Raw genomic sequence first — 15,545 nt, forward strand, 5'->3', positions numbered from 1 at the left:
AGGAAAATTGCATTTCGGGCAAAAGCTCTTCATCATTTCCTGGATGAGTATATGACGAGGAATGGTTCAGAGGGATATGGGCTAGCTGGTGACAAATGGATAGGCTAGGATATCTGACCGGCATATACGAGTTGGACCCAAGGGTCTGTTTCTGTGCTGTATATCTCTGAGATTCTGGCTTGTCACTAACGTTTTCCACGTCTGTAGAATCAGTTTCTCTCTGGTGTCTGTGTCAATGTCTTGATGACTCATTCCCAAAATCAGACCTGCTCACTCTCAGCGGTATCCCAATGTCATGAAAGACATTAACTTTCAGGTGAAATTATCCAAAATTCAAAGAGATGTCAGTCTTGACATTTTTTGCTTTTCTGTCCCTGTAAGAGCCTGAATCAGCATCTTCATAAAACGTAGTTAAAGCGGAGTGAGAACAGAGGGGGAGAGAGAGTGGGATGGTGCTTTCAATTTTGTGGAACAACAAAACAAAAGAATGTTCTGCAGAAAGTAGAATTGCTTGTTCAGAATTTCTACCCTGCACCGACCGTGATGTCTTTTGGAATCTCTTAATAAGGAGTATTTGAAGATCTGAAGACACAATTTTAAAAATTAACAAATGAAGGGTTTATGCCTTATTTCAACTCTTCTTCTCAGATGCTCCCTGACCTGCTGTGCTTTTCGACTTGGACTCTCCAATGTCTGCAACCCTCACAGTCACGTCAATGTCTGAGTGTCACTCAATCCATCGTGACCGCAATGACTTTCGGCTATGCTCCTACTCTCAGAATCAAAGCTTTTTGGTTCCTGTTTCAGTAATTTTTCAAAATCATGGGACTGGATGCGAGACCCTACTGTTGCAGGGCATTAAGTGTGCAACCTGAAAGCATTATACGGCCTGGAAAGAGGAATTGAGGGCAGGGAGGGCTCTACATGCATATTTTGTGTGGTTGAAGCTTCGGCCTGTGGAGAAACCATGAAAATGTGACAATTGTGGGAAATGCTGGAGACTCATTGGCACAGTCACACCAGGGAGAGGCCACTCTCCTTCCCCAATTGCAGGAAAGGCTTCAGCAATTTGTCCGTCCTGCTGAGGCACTGGCAGGTCCAAACCGTGGTTCTCCTGCCTGAGAGCGGGGAGGGCTTTATCCAGGCCTCCCACCTGCTGGCCAACTGGCAGATCCAAATGGGGGAAGAGGCCTTTCAGCTGCCATTAGTGCAGGAAGGGCTTTATCCAGACCTCCAGCCTCATAGCCCACCTGGGGTCTACACTGGGGAGAGGCCCTTCAGCTGCTCTGAGTGCAGGAAAGCCTTCAGCAATTCCTCTGCCTTGCTGAGACACCAGCGGTTTCACACAAGGGAGAGGCCATTTTCCTGCTTCGAGTTTGGGAATTGCTTTAACTGCTCCTCCACACTGCTGACCCATGGGTGATTCCACACGGGGAGAGGCTGTTCACCTGCTCCATGTGCAGGAAGGGATTAATTGATTCTTGAGACCTGCTGAACCATCAGCGGGCTCACAACAGGGAAGAGGTTGTTCACCTGCCCAGAGTGCGGGAAGGACTTCAGTCAGGTGGGCAACCAGCAAATAGAATTCTGTCAGAAATCTGCAGTTCAGAATCGAATGATTCCTGGCCTCCTTCTTCCCATTCGGAAAGGCCCAGCAACCGAATATGCTTTCATAGATGTTTATAAAGTCATGAGGGGCAGGGATAGAATAAGAAGACAATGTCTTTTCCCTTGGGTGGTGGAGTCCAGAACAAGAGGACATAGGTTTAGGGTGAGAAAAAAAAAGATTTAAAAGGGACTGAAGGAGCAATGTTTTCACGCAGAGGGTGGTGTATGGAATGAGCTGCCAGATGAAATGACACACTTACAGCATTTAAAAAGCATCTGGATGGGTATATGAACAGGTCGGGTTTCGAGGGATAATGGCCAACTGCTGGCAAATGGGACTAGATTTCTCATACTGGGAGGGAAAGAGAGGGAGGGGGGAAACACTGTTCACTTGCAGCAACTGGAGTGTATCCGGGGTGGAGGGGAGTTGACTCTCCAAAAGTGCTCAGACACTCTGTGACCCTCTGAAAGGTATTTTCCTTATGTACCCCCTCAGTTTGCACCCCAGAAAGGGATTGTTTCTTTCCTCACAAGAATCACACACCATGTGTTTGCAAATTGAGACACAGGCCTGGATCAACTTTTCCAGAGTCTGTCCCCCCTCCCTCAATTCACTCTCTTTCCTTTCAGTTGCTGCAAGTTAACTGAACCCCAGAATGAAAAAAAAATGGAAAATGTGTTGAGAAAAGAAACTACTGTACTCCAACATGCTTATTTTGAAGCACTAGGCTTCGGAGGTGGTTGTGGAGTATAAGGTCGCAAGATCATAAATTCTGTTGGACTATAACCTGGTGTGGTGTGACTTTCACTAACATCAGCATCTCCTCTGAGCATGCACCGCGGTATCAGCAAGCACTGCGCATGTCCGGCGGTGTCAGCAAAGCACCGCGCATACTCGGGTGTCCGCAGACACGGCGCGCGAGCTCTTTTCCGTGGACCATTGGAGGACCGGAAGGAGTATGGTCCTCCTGTCAATCAGAGCCGTCCATTGTCGAAATGCGGAAGTTGGATCGTGAGCTTCAGAAGCTGTTGCTGCTCCTTTTCTCTCTTAATGCAGATTGAATTTCACCCCAGATCGTAACTTCCTTCCACTGTCCAACATTTGTGAGTACAGTAGTTTCTTTTCTCAATACATTTTCCATTTTTTTTTCATTCTGGGGTTCAGTTGTTGACTTGCAGCAACTGAAAGGAAAGAGAGTGAATTGAGGGAGGGGACAGACTCTGGAAAAGTTGATCCAGGCCTGTGTCTCAATTTGCAAACGCATGGCAAATGCATGGTGAAGTTATAGTCTTTGCTGTGTAAAATAAAAAAGCAGAAACGAGGTGCATTGTTTAAATGGTGAGATGTGGAGAAAGTGAGGACTGGAGATCAGAGTTGAAAAGTGTAGCGCTGAAAAAGCACAACAGGTCAGGCAGCATCCAAGGAGTAGCAAAGTCGACGTTTCGGGCACAAGCCCTTCATCAGCGATGATGTGTAGATGGACAACGGGGTCTCAGCGTCCTTCAACACCAGTCAATGCCAGTTGTCAGACAGGTGCAGCAAACAATGTGCAAGGCAAGTGGTATATTAGCAAGAGGAATTGAGTTCAGAAGTGGGGATTCTTCTTGTAGTTAGGTCATTCAATGTTAATTTGATTTTGAAGAACAAAGAAGTGGATGGTTATGGGGGAAGCAAGAAAATGGTTTTAAGACCAGTAAAGAACAGTCACAGAGTTATACAGCACAGAAACAGACCGTTCAGTCCAAGTAGTCTATGCTGACTATTCTCAAACTAAACTAGTCCCACCAGCCAGTGTTTGGCCCATATTCCTCTAAACCTTTCCTATTCATGTACTTATCCAAACATTGGAGGTGTACCTGCATCCACGATTTCCTCTGGACATTTATTCCACACCCAAACCACTGTCTGGCTAAGTAAAAGAGTGCCCCTCATGTCTTTTTAAAATATTTCTCCCTTCATCTTAAAAATTGCTCCCTAATCTTGAAACCTCCATCTGAGGGAAAGGACATCTGCCATTCACCTCATGATATTATAATCCTCTATAAGGCCACCTCTCAACCTCCGATGCTCCAGTGAAAATAGTCCCAGCCTAACCACCTAGATACAGGCATATTTATATCCAGTTATGAACTGTTCAATGCTGGTGCAGGCTGGAAAGACCAAATGGCCTATTCCTACTCCCAAATCTCAGACTCTGTGTCCAGAACAGCAAAAGAACATAGGACATTGAAGCAGAAATTAGGCCAGTCAGCCCTTCAGGTGTGCTCCATCATTCAATCACAGCTGACACGTTTCTTAATCCCATTTTGGAAAGGCAGATCAAAGCACGATCTACACAGTTAATTGAACAAAGGTAGCTTGGAGTGCAGGTTCATATTTTGTTGAAAGTGGGATGCAGGTAGACAGGATAGCAAAGAAGGTGTTTAGTGTGCTTGCTTGATAGGTCAGTGCATTTTGGTGTGGCTGTACATTGATTAGGTCACTTTTGGAATACTGTGTTCAGTGCTGGTTTCCCTGCTATAGGAAAAATGTTGCTAATCTTTGAAAGGGTTTGGAAAAGATTTACGAGGCTGTTGCCAGAGTTGGAAAGTTTGCGGTATAGGGGGAGGCTGAATAGGCTGGGGCTGTTTTCCTTGGACCATTGGAGGCTGAGGGGTGATTTTATAGAAGTTCATAAGGAGCATGGATAGGGTGAATAGCCAAGATCTTTTCCCCAGAGTAGGGGAGTCCAAATCTAGAGGGCACAGGTTTGAGCTGACAGGGGAATGATTTAAAAGGAATCTTAGGGGAAGTTTTCTCACGCAGAGGGCGATGTGTGCATGGAATGAGCTGCCAGAGGAAGTGGTGCAGGCCCTATAATTGCAACATTTTAAAAGGCATCTGGATGGGTACATAAATAGGGAGGGTTGGGACAAATATGGGCTAAGTACTCGCAAATGGGACTATGTTAATTTAGGAGCTGGATCAAAGAAAAGCAGAAGTGTTGTGAAGACTGGACTTTCAGAGCAGCTTTCAAAGATGTTTTGCCCTTCCTGGGAGCAGAATAAGTTACAATGAAATTTTCCATTTGTGCGACAGCAACTGACTGAGTGAGATTTTGATGGAAAGTGGGAATTTGTTGCAATGTGGGGTTGAAGTGTTTTAAGGTTTACTGGCAGAAAGTAAAGTGTCCTGAATGGGGAGCCTAGTGAAGGGTTAGGTGGGTTTTTGTTTTAAACTGCTCATTACATTTAGCCTCCAACATTGTGTTTCCAATGCTATGCATCAGAAAGAGCAGTGAATCAGCAACTGATATCGTTAGAAGTCTTACAATTTTCAGTACAAAGGTATTGCATTGTTTCATCAGCATTGTTACATTTAGTGTCAGAAGAGGGAGGTGTGGGCTGTATTCACTCAATGATTTATCCGTTAGGTAAAACAACATACAAGAGGCAGGGTGGGATTTGTCTTTCAATTTGCAGAAGGTGGGAGATTCTGATTGCTGTGATCTGGGGCAAACATAACTTCGGTAAATCGTAGAAGCAGGCCATTCATCCCATCAAGTCCACACTGACCCGTTGGAAGTTCATGCCACCCAGACCCACCCTATCCAATTGTTTCTGCTGGTGGGTGAGACTAGGCCACAAGATTGGGGGGACTAGGTTTAGGGCAGAGGAGGAGGAACTGCTTTTCCCAGAGAGTGGTGAATCTATGGAATTCTTTGGTCAAGGAAGCAACAGAAGCAGCCATATTCAAGACACAGTTCGATGGGAGTTTGCATGGTAGAGGAATTTAGGGTGGTTGGGATAATGCAGGTAAGAGCAGCTGAGACGATGGATAGATCAGCCGCGATCTTAATGAATGGTGGACTAGGCTCGATGGGCCAAATGCCCTGCTCCTGCTTCTATTACTGTGAATGTATAAAAATACATGTCTCATGGCCAATCCAAATCAAAGCTGAAAATGTGTTGCTGGAAAAGCGCAACAGGTCAGGCAGCATTGAAGGAGCAGGAAAATCGACGTCTCGGGCATGAGCCCTTCTTCAGGAATGAGGAAAGTGTGCCAAGCAGGCTAAGATAAAAGGTAGGGAGGAGGGACTTGGGGGAGGGTCGTTGGAAATGCGATAGGTGGAAGGAGGTCAAGGTGAGGGTGATACGCCGGAGTGGGGTGGGGACGGAGAGGTCAGGAAGAAGATTGCAGGTTAGGAAGGTGGTGCTGAGTTCGAGGGTTGGGACTGAGACAAGATGGGAGAGGGGAAATGAGGAAACTAGAGAAATCTGAGTTCATCCCCTGTGGTTGGAGGGTTCCTGGGCAGAAGATGAGGCGCACTTCCTCCAGCCGTCGTGTTGCTTTGGAGGATTCCAAGGACCTGCATGTCCTTGGTGGAGTGGGAGGGGGAGTTGAGCCATGGGGTGGTTGGGTTGGTTGGTCTGGGTGTCCCAGAGATGTTCTCTGAAACATTCCACAAGTAGGCGGCCTGTCTCCCCAGTATAGAGGAGGCCACATCGGGTGCAGCGGATGCAGTAAATGATGTGTGCGAAGATGCAGGTGAATTTGTGGCGGATATGGAAGGATCCCTTGGGGCCTTGGAGGGAAGTAAGGGGGGAGGTGCGGGCACAAATTTTGCATTTCTTGCGGTTGCAGGGGAAGGTGCCGGGAGTGGAGGTTGGGTTGGTGGGGGATGTGAACCTGACAAGGGAGTCACGGAGGGAGTGGTCTTTTCGAAACGCTGATAGGGGAGGGGAGGGAAATATATCTCTGGTGGTGGGGTCCGTTTGGAGGTGGCGGAAATGACGATGGATGATACGATGTATGTGGAGGTTGGTGGGGTTCTGTCGTGGTGGCGATTGGAGGGGTGGAGCTCAAGGGCGGAGGAGCAGGAAGTAGAGGAGATGCAGTGGAGAGCATCGTCTGGAGGGAAATTGCGGTCTTTGAAGAAGGAGGCTATCTGGGTTGTACGGTATTGGAACTGGTCCTCCTGGGAGCAGATGCGGCAGAGACGAAGGAATTGGGAATATGGGATGGCGTTTTTACAAGGGGCAGGGTGGAAGGAGTAGTCTAGGTAGCTGTGGGAGTCGGTTGATTTATAGTAAATGTCCGTGTTAATTCCGTCACCCGAGGATAGAAATGGAGAGGTCTAGGAAGGGGAGGGAGGAGTCTGAGACGGTCCAGGTAAATTTGAGGTCGGGGTGGAAAGTGTTGGTAAAGTGGATGAACTGTTCAACCTCCTCGTGGGAGCACGAGGCAGCGCCGATACAGTCATCGATGTAGCAGAGGAAAAGGTGTGGGGTTGTTGCCAGTGTAGCTGCGGAAGATGGACTGTTCCACATATCCTACGAAGAGGCAGGCATAGCTGGGGCCCATGCGGGTGCCCATGGCTACTCCTTTGGTTTGGAGGAAGTGGGAGAATTGGGAAGAGAAGTTGTTCAGAGTGAGGACCAGTTCAGTCAGTCGAAGGAGGGTGTCAGTGGAAGGGTACTGGTTGGTACGGCGCGAAAGGAAGAAGCGGAGGGCTTTGAGTCCTTCGTGATGGGGGATGGAGGTGAACAGGGACTGGACGTCCATGGTGAAGATAAGGCGTTGGGAAATCCAAATCAAGGCAGGTGAGCAATGTAGTGATGTGGAAAGTAAACATCAGAGAATGATAGAAAGGGACAGTAATTTGGACAGATAGTGTACCAGTAATCAAAGCTGGATGCAAAAGATCGCAAAAATTTAAAATGAAGACTTTATGTCCGAATGTGTGCTGCATTGTTTTAAAAAAAATTGACTGCACACGCGGAAGAGGATATGATCTGAGACTCCTTACAGAGACTTAGCTTCAGGAATGACAAGGATTGGATTCTAAATATCAAGGGAGTACATGGCATTCAAGTCGAGTGGGAAGCTAGGTAAAGGTAGAGGGTTGGCACTGCTAATCAAAGCACTGACAATATGGTAGTTTGGTGTCAGCTTGGATTGCATGTCCTGATTTCCCTGTCCTCTGTTGATCTCCCTGTTCCCACAGAATAAGGTGTTGTCTGTTCTCAGCTCTGCTGGATTTCTGCTGAAGCTTTGACCCCCTTTTATACCATCCAGAACAATAAAACATTGTCGATCAGGGCCCAACCGACAGTCTCCGAGCCTGCCAACCATTCAGACCGAGAGACTCATCATAGGGAATGAAATAAGAAAAATGAAACAAAATTAGACATAAACGCACAATTGGTGCTCGTGCTTAACGTTTGTTCATTAGATAGTAACCCAGAATTAGGCATCTCCCAGGATTCTTATCGTACCCTACTTGAGGAATTCTGTCTCCCATATATCTAACTATTAGTTCCCAGCTATGATTTATAACAATATTTACATCAACAGAAATAAAGCATCTGTTATCAAATAGACATAGAGATATACTGCTCAGAAATAGACTTTTTGAACACATCTGTACTGACAAGATTTCTGTATAAATCTAGTGACCCGTTTGCCAACATTTTTCACATATCCCTCCAAACCCTTCCTATTCACACACCCATCCAGGTGCACCTTAAATGTTGTAATTGTACCAGCCTCCACCCTTCCTCTGGCTTATTTACCCTATCCATGCCCCTAAAGATTTTATGTACCTGTATAAGGTCACCCTCAGCCTCCGACACTCCAGGGAAACAGTCCCATCCTATCCAGCTTCGCCTGATACCACAAACCCTCCAACACTGGCGACATTCTTATCAATCTTTGCTGTACCGTTTCAAGTTGCACAACAGCTTTCCTGTCCTATAGCAGAGAGACCAGAATTGAATGCAATATTCCAAAAGTAGCCAAACCAATGTCCTGAACAGCTGCAAAATGAGCTCCCACCAATGCATTTAATGGGCCAAATGGCCTCTTTCTCCACTGCGGGTTTTAATCATTTTATTCTGTATTGTAGTCAATTTCAGTCACTATCTCTGGTGTATGGTTTAGATTACTTACAGTGTGGAAACAGGCCCTTCGGCCCAACAAGTCCACACCGACCCGCCGAAGTGCAACCCACCCATACCCCTACATTTACCCCCTACCTAACACTACGGGCAATTTAGCATGGCCAATTCACCTAAGCCGCATGTCTTTGGACTGTGGGAGGAAACCGGAGCACCCGGAGGAAACCCACGCAGACACTGGGAGAACGTGCAACCTCCACACAGTCGCCTGAGGCGGGAAATGAACCCGGGTCTCTGGCGCTGTGAGGCAGCAGTGCTAACCACTGTGCCACCATGCCGCCCACATGGTATGTCACTGGAACCAGAATTGCATGCAATACTCCAAACGTGGCCTAACCAATGTCTTGTACAGCTGCAACATGGCTTCCCAACTCCTCCAGTCAGTGCACTGACCAATAAAGGCAAGCATACCAAACACCTTCTTCACTTACAAGGAACTGTGAACCTGCCATACAGCATGGAAACAGACCTTCAGTCCAACCAGTCCATGCCAACCATAATCCCAAATTAAACCCGTCTCTCCTGCCTGATCCTGGCTTATATCCCTCCAAACCTTTCCTATTCACATATTTATCCAAATGTCTTTTAATTGTATCCGCACCCACCACTTCCACAGGAGGTTCATTCCACACATGAACCACCCTCTATGTAAAATTAGCATTTGAATGGCAAAGATGAGGTTGAATTGAAATGTTTCATAAAATAAACAGTTTCTGCCAAACCCCCTACAGCAGGTATAGGAGGAACTCCAACTCTGGAGTCTCATAAATCGCTATTTCCATGGTTGGACGGGGAGTAAAGTGTTGGTTTCACAGAGGAGGAGGTTTTCTGTGAGCATGAAGCTAAAATGAAACCCCGTGCTTTGCTTGAACTCAAACCGCATTGACTTGGAGGAGAGCGAATGGAGTTTGCAAAGTGTCCTCTCCTCCCCTCCCCACGTGCCTCAGCTGCAGGACAGGATAAGCACAGTGCGAGGCCACTGTCTGCCCCACCCCTCCATTGTGGATGCCATAACGTGGAAGTAGCCCTGTCAGTTTCAGAGTGAAACTGCCTCCCTCTGGGCAACATCTGGCAGTAAAACAATGTCTCCTCCTTTCCATTCCTCATCTGGGAGGCAGAGAGTGGAGGGGAAACACTGTTCACTTGTAGCAACTGGAGTGAATCCAGGGAGGGAGCAGACTCTGCAAAGACGCTCAGATGCTCACTGTCCCTCTTAAAGGTATTTTCATTGTGTATTCCCTCAGTTTGGCACTTATAAAGTTTGCAACTGAGAAAAGGATTGCTTCTTTCCTCATGTTCACAATTTAAAGGGTAGTTTATCATGAAACTGAGGAGCATTTAAGGGATTGACACATTGATTTCAAATGTAGGCATATGTTGCATCTATGGTGTATATCTGATATTGTTGGCTGTTGTTAACCCTTCATAGCTATGATTTTTCACCTTGTAATACAGTAATGGCGTGCCATCCTGTGGTCTTGGCATCTTTTTATTTAATCGGACAGCAGGAAGTCATTCAGCAACTTTACTGGCTTTCCATGACTCTTTTTGCAAGCAGCCTTGACATTTCATTATCATGTCCCTGATTCCGCTCCATTTCCAACACCTTTGTCGGCAGCTTGTTCCAGGTCATTGTCACCTAAATGAAGTTATCCTCCATACACACTTTAGGCTAGCTGGCTGCATGAGGGTTTTCTGTATCCTGGATAATATGTGATCAGCAGGCATCTGGCAATCTACAGGAATTGCCACCTATGTTATGTTCATTTAACAGTACTGTCAGTGATCACTTAATTTGTGATTTTTTTTGCAGGAAGACATGCAGAAAGAAATCTGAAAGCAAATGATACATCAACTTCTGACAGAGCCACTTGAATATCAGCAACTGTTCAAATGAAGAAGACATGTTTACTTTTGTCTGCGTGAGATATTTTAGATACTGGTGTGGTAGAGAGAATATTGAGACACCCGCATAGGGAGATTCAGTGCACTGACTGTGAAAAGTGCTTCAAACCATTTAGGGATCAAAATCTCTACCTCATGGTGGGGAGAGACTTTTAATTTTAAAGCCAGAGTGACACAAGGAAAGCTCCCCCCATGGAGAAACCGTGGAAATGTGAGGATTGTGGGAAAGGATTCGCTTCCCCATCGGCACTGGAAACCCACAGACGCATTCACACCGGGGAGAGGCCGTTCTCCTGCTCAATGTGCGGGAAGAGGTTCAGTTGGCTGTGCAACCTGCAGACGCATCAGCGAGTTCACACAGGGGAGAGGCCTTTCATCTGCTGCCATTGTGGGAAAGGATTCACTCAGTCGTCCCGGCTGCAGACGCACCAGCGGGTTCACACCGGGGAGAGGCCGTTCTCCTGCTCTCAGTGTGGGCAACGATTCATTGATGCATCCCATCTCCTGAAACACCAGCGGGTCCACATGGGGGAGAGGCCATTCACCTGCTCTGAGTGTGGAAAGGGATTCGTCGATTCTTACACTCTGCTGACGCACCGGCGGGTCCACACTGGGGAGAGGCCGTTCACCTGCCCCAAGTGCGGGAAGAGCTTCAGTCATGTGGGCAACTTGCGAAGGCACCAACGGATCCATACCGGGGAGAGGCCGTTTACGTGTTCCATGTGCGGGAAGGGGTTTGCTCAGTCATCTACATTGCTGATCCATCAAAGGGTCCACACCGGGGAGAGGCCATTCATCTGCTCTCAGTGTGGAAAGGGCTTCACCCGCTCCTCCCACCTGCGGAGCCACCAGCGAGTTCATGTGCCATCGCAGGGGGATTGAAGGAGCAATGGCCAATTGCCATTATCGATTGGACTATCAACTCAGCTCTGGGGATTCCCGGGTTTGAATCCTGCCACAGCAGACAGGTGAATTGAAATTTGGAGTTCAGAATCTGATGCTGAAACCATTTTCGGGGAGGAAAATCTCCCATCTGATTCACTCATGTCCTTTTTAGGGAAGGAAACTGTTGTTGCGGGAAAGGATTCACTCAGTCATCCCAGCTGCATCCTTTGCTAAGTCTGGCCTACAGGTGACCCCAGACCCACAGTAGTTTGGTTGAGTCTTGACCCCCCCCTCATGCAAAATGGAGACAACTCAGTGCTGACCAACAGTAAAGGAAGTGGAGTTGGAAGGATTGTGTGCGCTTTGACCTTGAGTTGTTTAAGAAAACAAAAGCTACTTTTTATACACCTTTTTTGCTGGGGAGATCTGAAGCTGTAGCATTGGTTTGCAATAAAGGTTACCTGAACTTACCCCCGGACTCAGACTCTCATTGAAAGCTATGAGATCCAACAGGTTTTTGTTTTAAAGCTGCTCATTTCTTTCAGCCTCCTGCACTAAGTCTCCAATGTCATGAGTCAGAAAGAGCAGTGAATGAGTAAATAGTATCATTAAAAATTGTAAATTTTTCATTTCTGCACGTACTGCATCGTTTAATCAGCATTGTAACGTTTACTGGCAGCACCGGGCGGTGGAGGATGTATTCACTCAAAACAAAGTTTAAAAATCACACAACCCCAGATTATAGTCCATCAGGTTTATTCGGAAGCACTAGCTTTCGGAACGCTGCTCCTTCATCAGATGGATGTGGAGCAGGATCATAAGACACAGAAATATAGCAAATAATCGCAGTTTCATGCAACAGAAGTGATATATTGAACAAACCTAGATTGCTGTTAAGTCTTTTAGGATGGGTGCAGGTTTTGGTTCATTAATATGTAAATCCCAGAACTACTTTAAAGTCATATTCTCGAAATGACTTGAGGTCTCTATCCCAATCTTGAGTCAGACTGGTTCTATTTCCAAAGTAGGAATTTATAAAATATTACATGATTGTATTTTGCTGAAAAAGCACACAATGTATCTTCAGATAATTAAAATTCATCCCAAAGTCTTGTATATAAGTGTGCGTGCATGAGAGACAGTATGAGTGTGTATGATCGTGTGTATGCATGCTTGGTAAAGTGTGTGTGTAAGATGGAGTATAAGCCTGTGAGAGGGTGTGTGTGTGTGTGTATGTGTATCTGAGTGAGGCGCCTGCGTGATTGTGAGAGTATGTGCGATAGAGTGTGTATGGAGTAGTTACCTGTAGTGTGACATGAACCCAAGGTCTCAGTTGAGGCCATCCTCATGGGTTCTGAACTTGGCTATCAGCCTCTGCTGGGCCACTACTAACAATTTAGTAGTTTAGAGTAACAAGAAGATGGAGTACTGGGCTAATGGTCGGATACTTAAGAGGCATTTGGATGGGTATATGAATAGGAAGGGTTTGGAGGGATATGGGCCAGGTGCTGGCAACTGGGACTAGATTGGGTTGGGATATCTGGTCAGCATGTATGGGTCGGACCGAAGGGTCTGTTTCCATGCTGAACATCTTTATGACTTTTATAAATGATCTGGTGGAGGGGGCTAGAAGGTTGGGTGAGCAAGTTTGCGGATGATACGAAAGTCGGTGGAGTTGTTAACAGTGAGGAAGGATGTGGCAGGTTACAGCGAGATATAGATAAGCGGCAGAGCTGGGCAGAAAGGTGGCAAATGGAGTTCAATGTAGCTAAGTGTGAAGTGATTCACTTTGGTAAGAGTAACAAGAAGATGGAGTACTGGGCTAATGGTCGGATACTTGGTAGTGTGGATGAGCAGAGGGATCTTGGTGTCCATGTACACAGATCTCTGAAAGTTGCCACCCAGGTAAATAGTGCTGTGAAGAAGGCATATGGCGTACTGGGCTTTTATTGGTAGAGGAATAGAGTTCCGGAGTCCTGAGGTCATGTTGCAGTTGTATAAGACTCTGGTGCGGCCACATCTGGAGTATTGTGTGCAGTTTTGGTCGCCATACTATAGGAAGGATGTGGAGGCACTGGAACGGGTGCAGAGGAGGTTTACCAGGATGTTGCCTGGTATGGTAGGAAGATCGTATGAGGAAAGGCTGAGGCACTTGGGGCTGTTTTCATTGGAGAAAAGAAGGTTTAGGGGTGACTTGATAGAGGTGTACAAGATGATTAGGGGTTTAGATAGGGTTGACCATGAGAACCTTTTTCCACGAATGGAGTCCGATATTACGAGGGGGCATAGCTTTAAATTAAGGGGTGATAGGTATAGGACTGATGTTAGGGGTAGATTCTTTACTCAGCAAGTCGTAACAGTGGTGGACTCTCCCTCTTTATGGGCATTTAAACGGGCATTGGATAGGTATATGGAGGATAGTGGGCTAGTGTAGGTTAGGTGGGCTTGGAATGGTGCAACATCGAGGGCCGAAGGGCCTGTACCTCGCTGTATTTTTCTATGTTCTATGACTCTATAACTCTATTTGGACTCAAAATCTTGTCAGCAATACCAGCATCTCCACAGACCATCGTGCGCATGCTCTTCGGTGTCAGGTAGCACTGTTTAAAAAATCACACAACACCAGGTTATAGTCCAACAGGTTTAATTGGAAGCACTAGCTTTCAAAATGCTGCTCCTTCATCAAGTGGTTGTGGAGGACACAATTGTAAGACACAGAATTTATAGCAAAAGTTTACAGTGTGATGTAACTGAAATTATACATTGAAAAATAACTTGATTGTTTGTTGAGTCTTTCATCTGTTAGAATGACCATTATAGTTTCACTTCTTCCATATGTAAATCACAAAACCTTTTTATATAAAAGTTACGTTCTCGGGTTAGCTGTAACAATTGGTGTCAGCCAGATAATATGTTGAAGGTGTTAGCCCCCTGTGTTCCCTGTCTGTGCCATAATGTTTAGACTGATTCTAATCTTAAAAACTGAGTTAACAGAGCCTTAACATGAATTCATGCAGTTTTCGAGTAAAGTACAATGTAACTCTGCAAGTTCTCTTGATGGGCCAATGGGGAGCTCTAGATGACCGGAAGGAACCTTGTCCTCCTGTCAATCAGAGCCCCGCTCTTGTCTGAACACGGAAATTCGACCATGAGTTTTTGAAGTTGGAGTTGTTCCGATCGCCCTGAATGAAGTTTGTGCTTCACCTCAGACTGCAACTTCCTTCCTCTGTCCAACATCTGTGAGTGTGAGTACGGCACTTTCTTTTCTCACCCCCTTTTCCTTTTTTTTCATTCTGGGGTTCAATTTTTGATTTGCAGCAACTGAAAGCATGCACCCAGCTGAAAGGGAAATAGTGAATCCCGGCGAGGAGACAGACTCTGGAAAAGTTGGTCCAGAACTGGATTGGAGATATATCGGGATGTAGAGGGCTGGAGATCAAAATCGAAAACTGGCGCTGGAAAAGCACTTTTCTGTTTTTATGTTTAAAATGCCCCCGATTCCCACAAATAATTGCAACAGGTACAGCACGTGAAATATTCCTCATTGCAGCCGGTTTGAAACTGCAACGCTTTTGCATCCTCTGTTCTTCCTCCGCCTTGGCTCCAGCACATTCGACCTCCTCCTTCCATCCTATCCCCACCCCGAGGCGTTGATGTTTCGAATCTGACCCTCAAAAGTTTGGTTTGCCCCTCCATTGTCTTTTATGGGTTTCAGGGGTGGGGAACCTGCAACCTTCTCGACCATTGGGTGTGGCCTTTTGAATGAATCCAAATTTTTCAGAACAAATCTTTTATTTTTTATTAATTTTTTTCATCCTTTATTATTTTTATTTTACTTTGAAAATGAATGTATTTAAAATACCAGAGAGTAAAAGAAAATTCAATGAAATAATCCTCACAGACTGTGAATTTTGAAGAACATAGAATTGAAGTTTCTTGGATGTGGCCTTATTAGATTACAACTAACATAATGCGGCCTTCCAACATGGAGGTTCCCATCTCTGGTTTAGATACTATTCCCAATCCTCTGATTGTGTCTTAGAGTTGGGAAGTTATGTTGTGGCTGTACAGGACTTTGGTTTGGTCCCTTTTGGAATATTATGTGTAGTTCTGGACTCCCTCCTATTAGAAGGAAGTTGTGAAACTTGAAAGGGTTCAAAAAAAGATTTACAAGGATGTTGCCAGGGTTTGAGGATTTGAGCTGAATA

General features: G+C 45.9%; 1 protein-coding gene across 1 annotated transcript; it reads left to right on the forward strand.

Moving 5' to 3' along the window:
- The first annotated feature begins 2,599 nt into the window (after positions 1-2,599).
- LOC132807111 (zinc finger protein 239-like) lies at positions 2,600-11,807 on the forward strand. The gene is made up of 2 exons (XM_060821411.1): positions 2,600-2,712; positions 10,361-11,807. The coding sequence occupies exon 2, from the start codon at positions 10,645-10,647 to the stop codon at positions 11,332-11,334; it is 690 nt and encodes a 229-aa protein (XP_060677394.1). The 5' UTR covers positions 2,600-2,712; positions 10,361-10,644; the 3' UTR covers positions 11,335-11,807.
- Positions 11,808-15,545: the final 3,738 nt, after the last annotated feature.

This window comes from Hemiscyllium ocellatum (genome assembly GCF_020745735.1).
Source record: "Hemiscyllium ocellatum isolate sHemOce1 chromosome 27 unlocalized genomic scaffold, sHemOce1.pat.X.cur. SUPER_27_unloc_1, whole genome shotgun sequence".
NCBI lineage: Eukaryota > Metazoa > Chordata > Chondrichthyes > Orectolobiformes > Hemiscylliidae > Hemiscyllium > Hemiscyllium ocellatum.

Bases quoted from the DNA above. Each gene is read 5' to 3' on its own strand.
- LOC132807111 (XM_060821411.1), top strand. From the start codon at position 10,645: ATGGAGAAACCGTGGAAATGTGAGGATTGTGGGAAAGGATTCGCTTCC.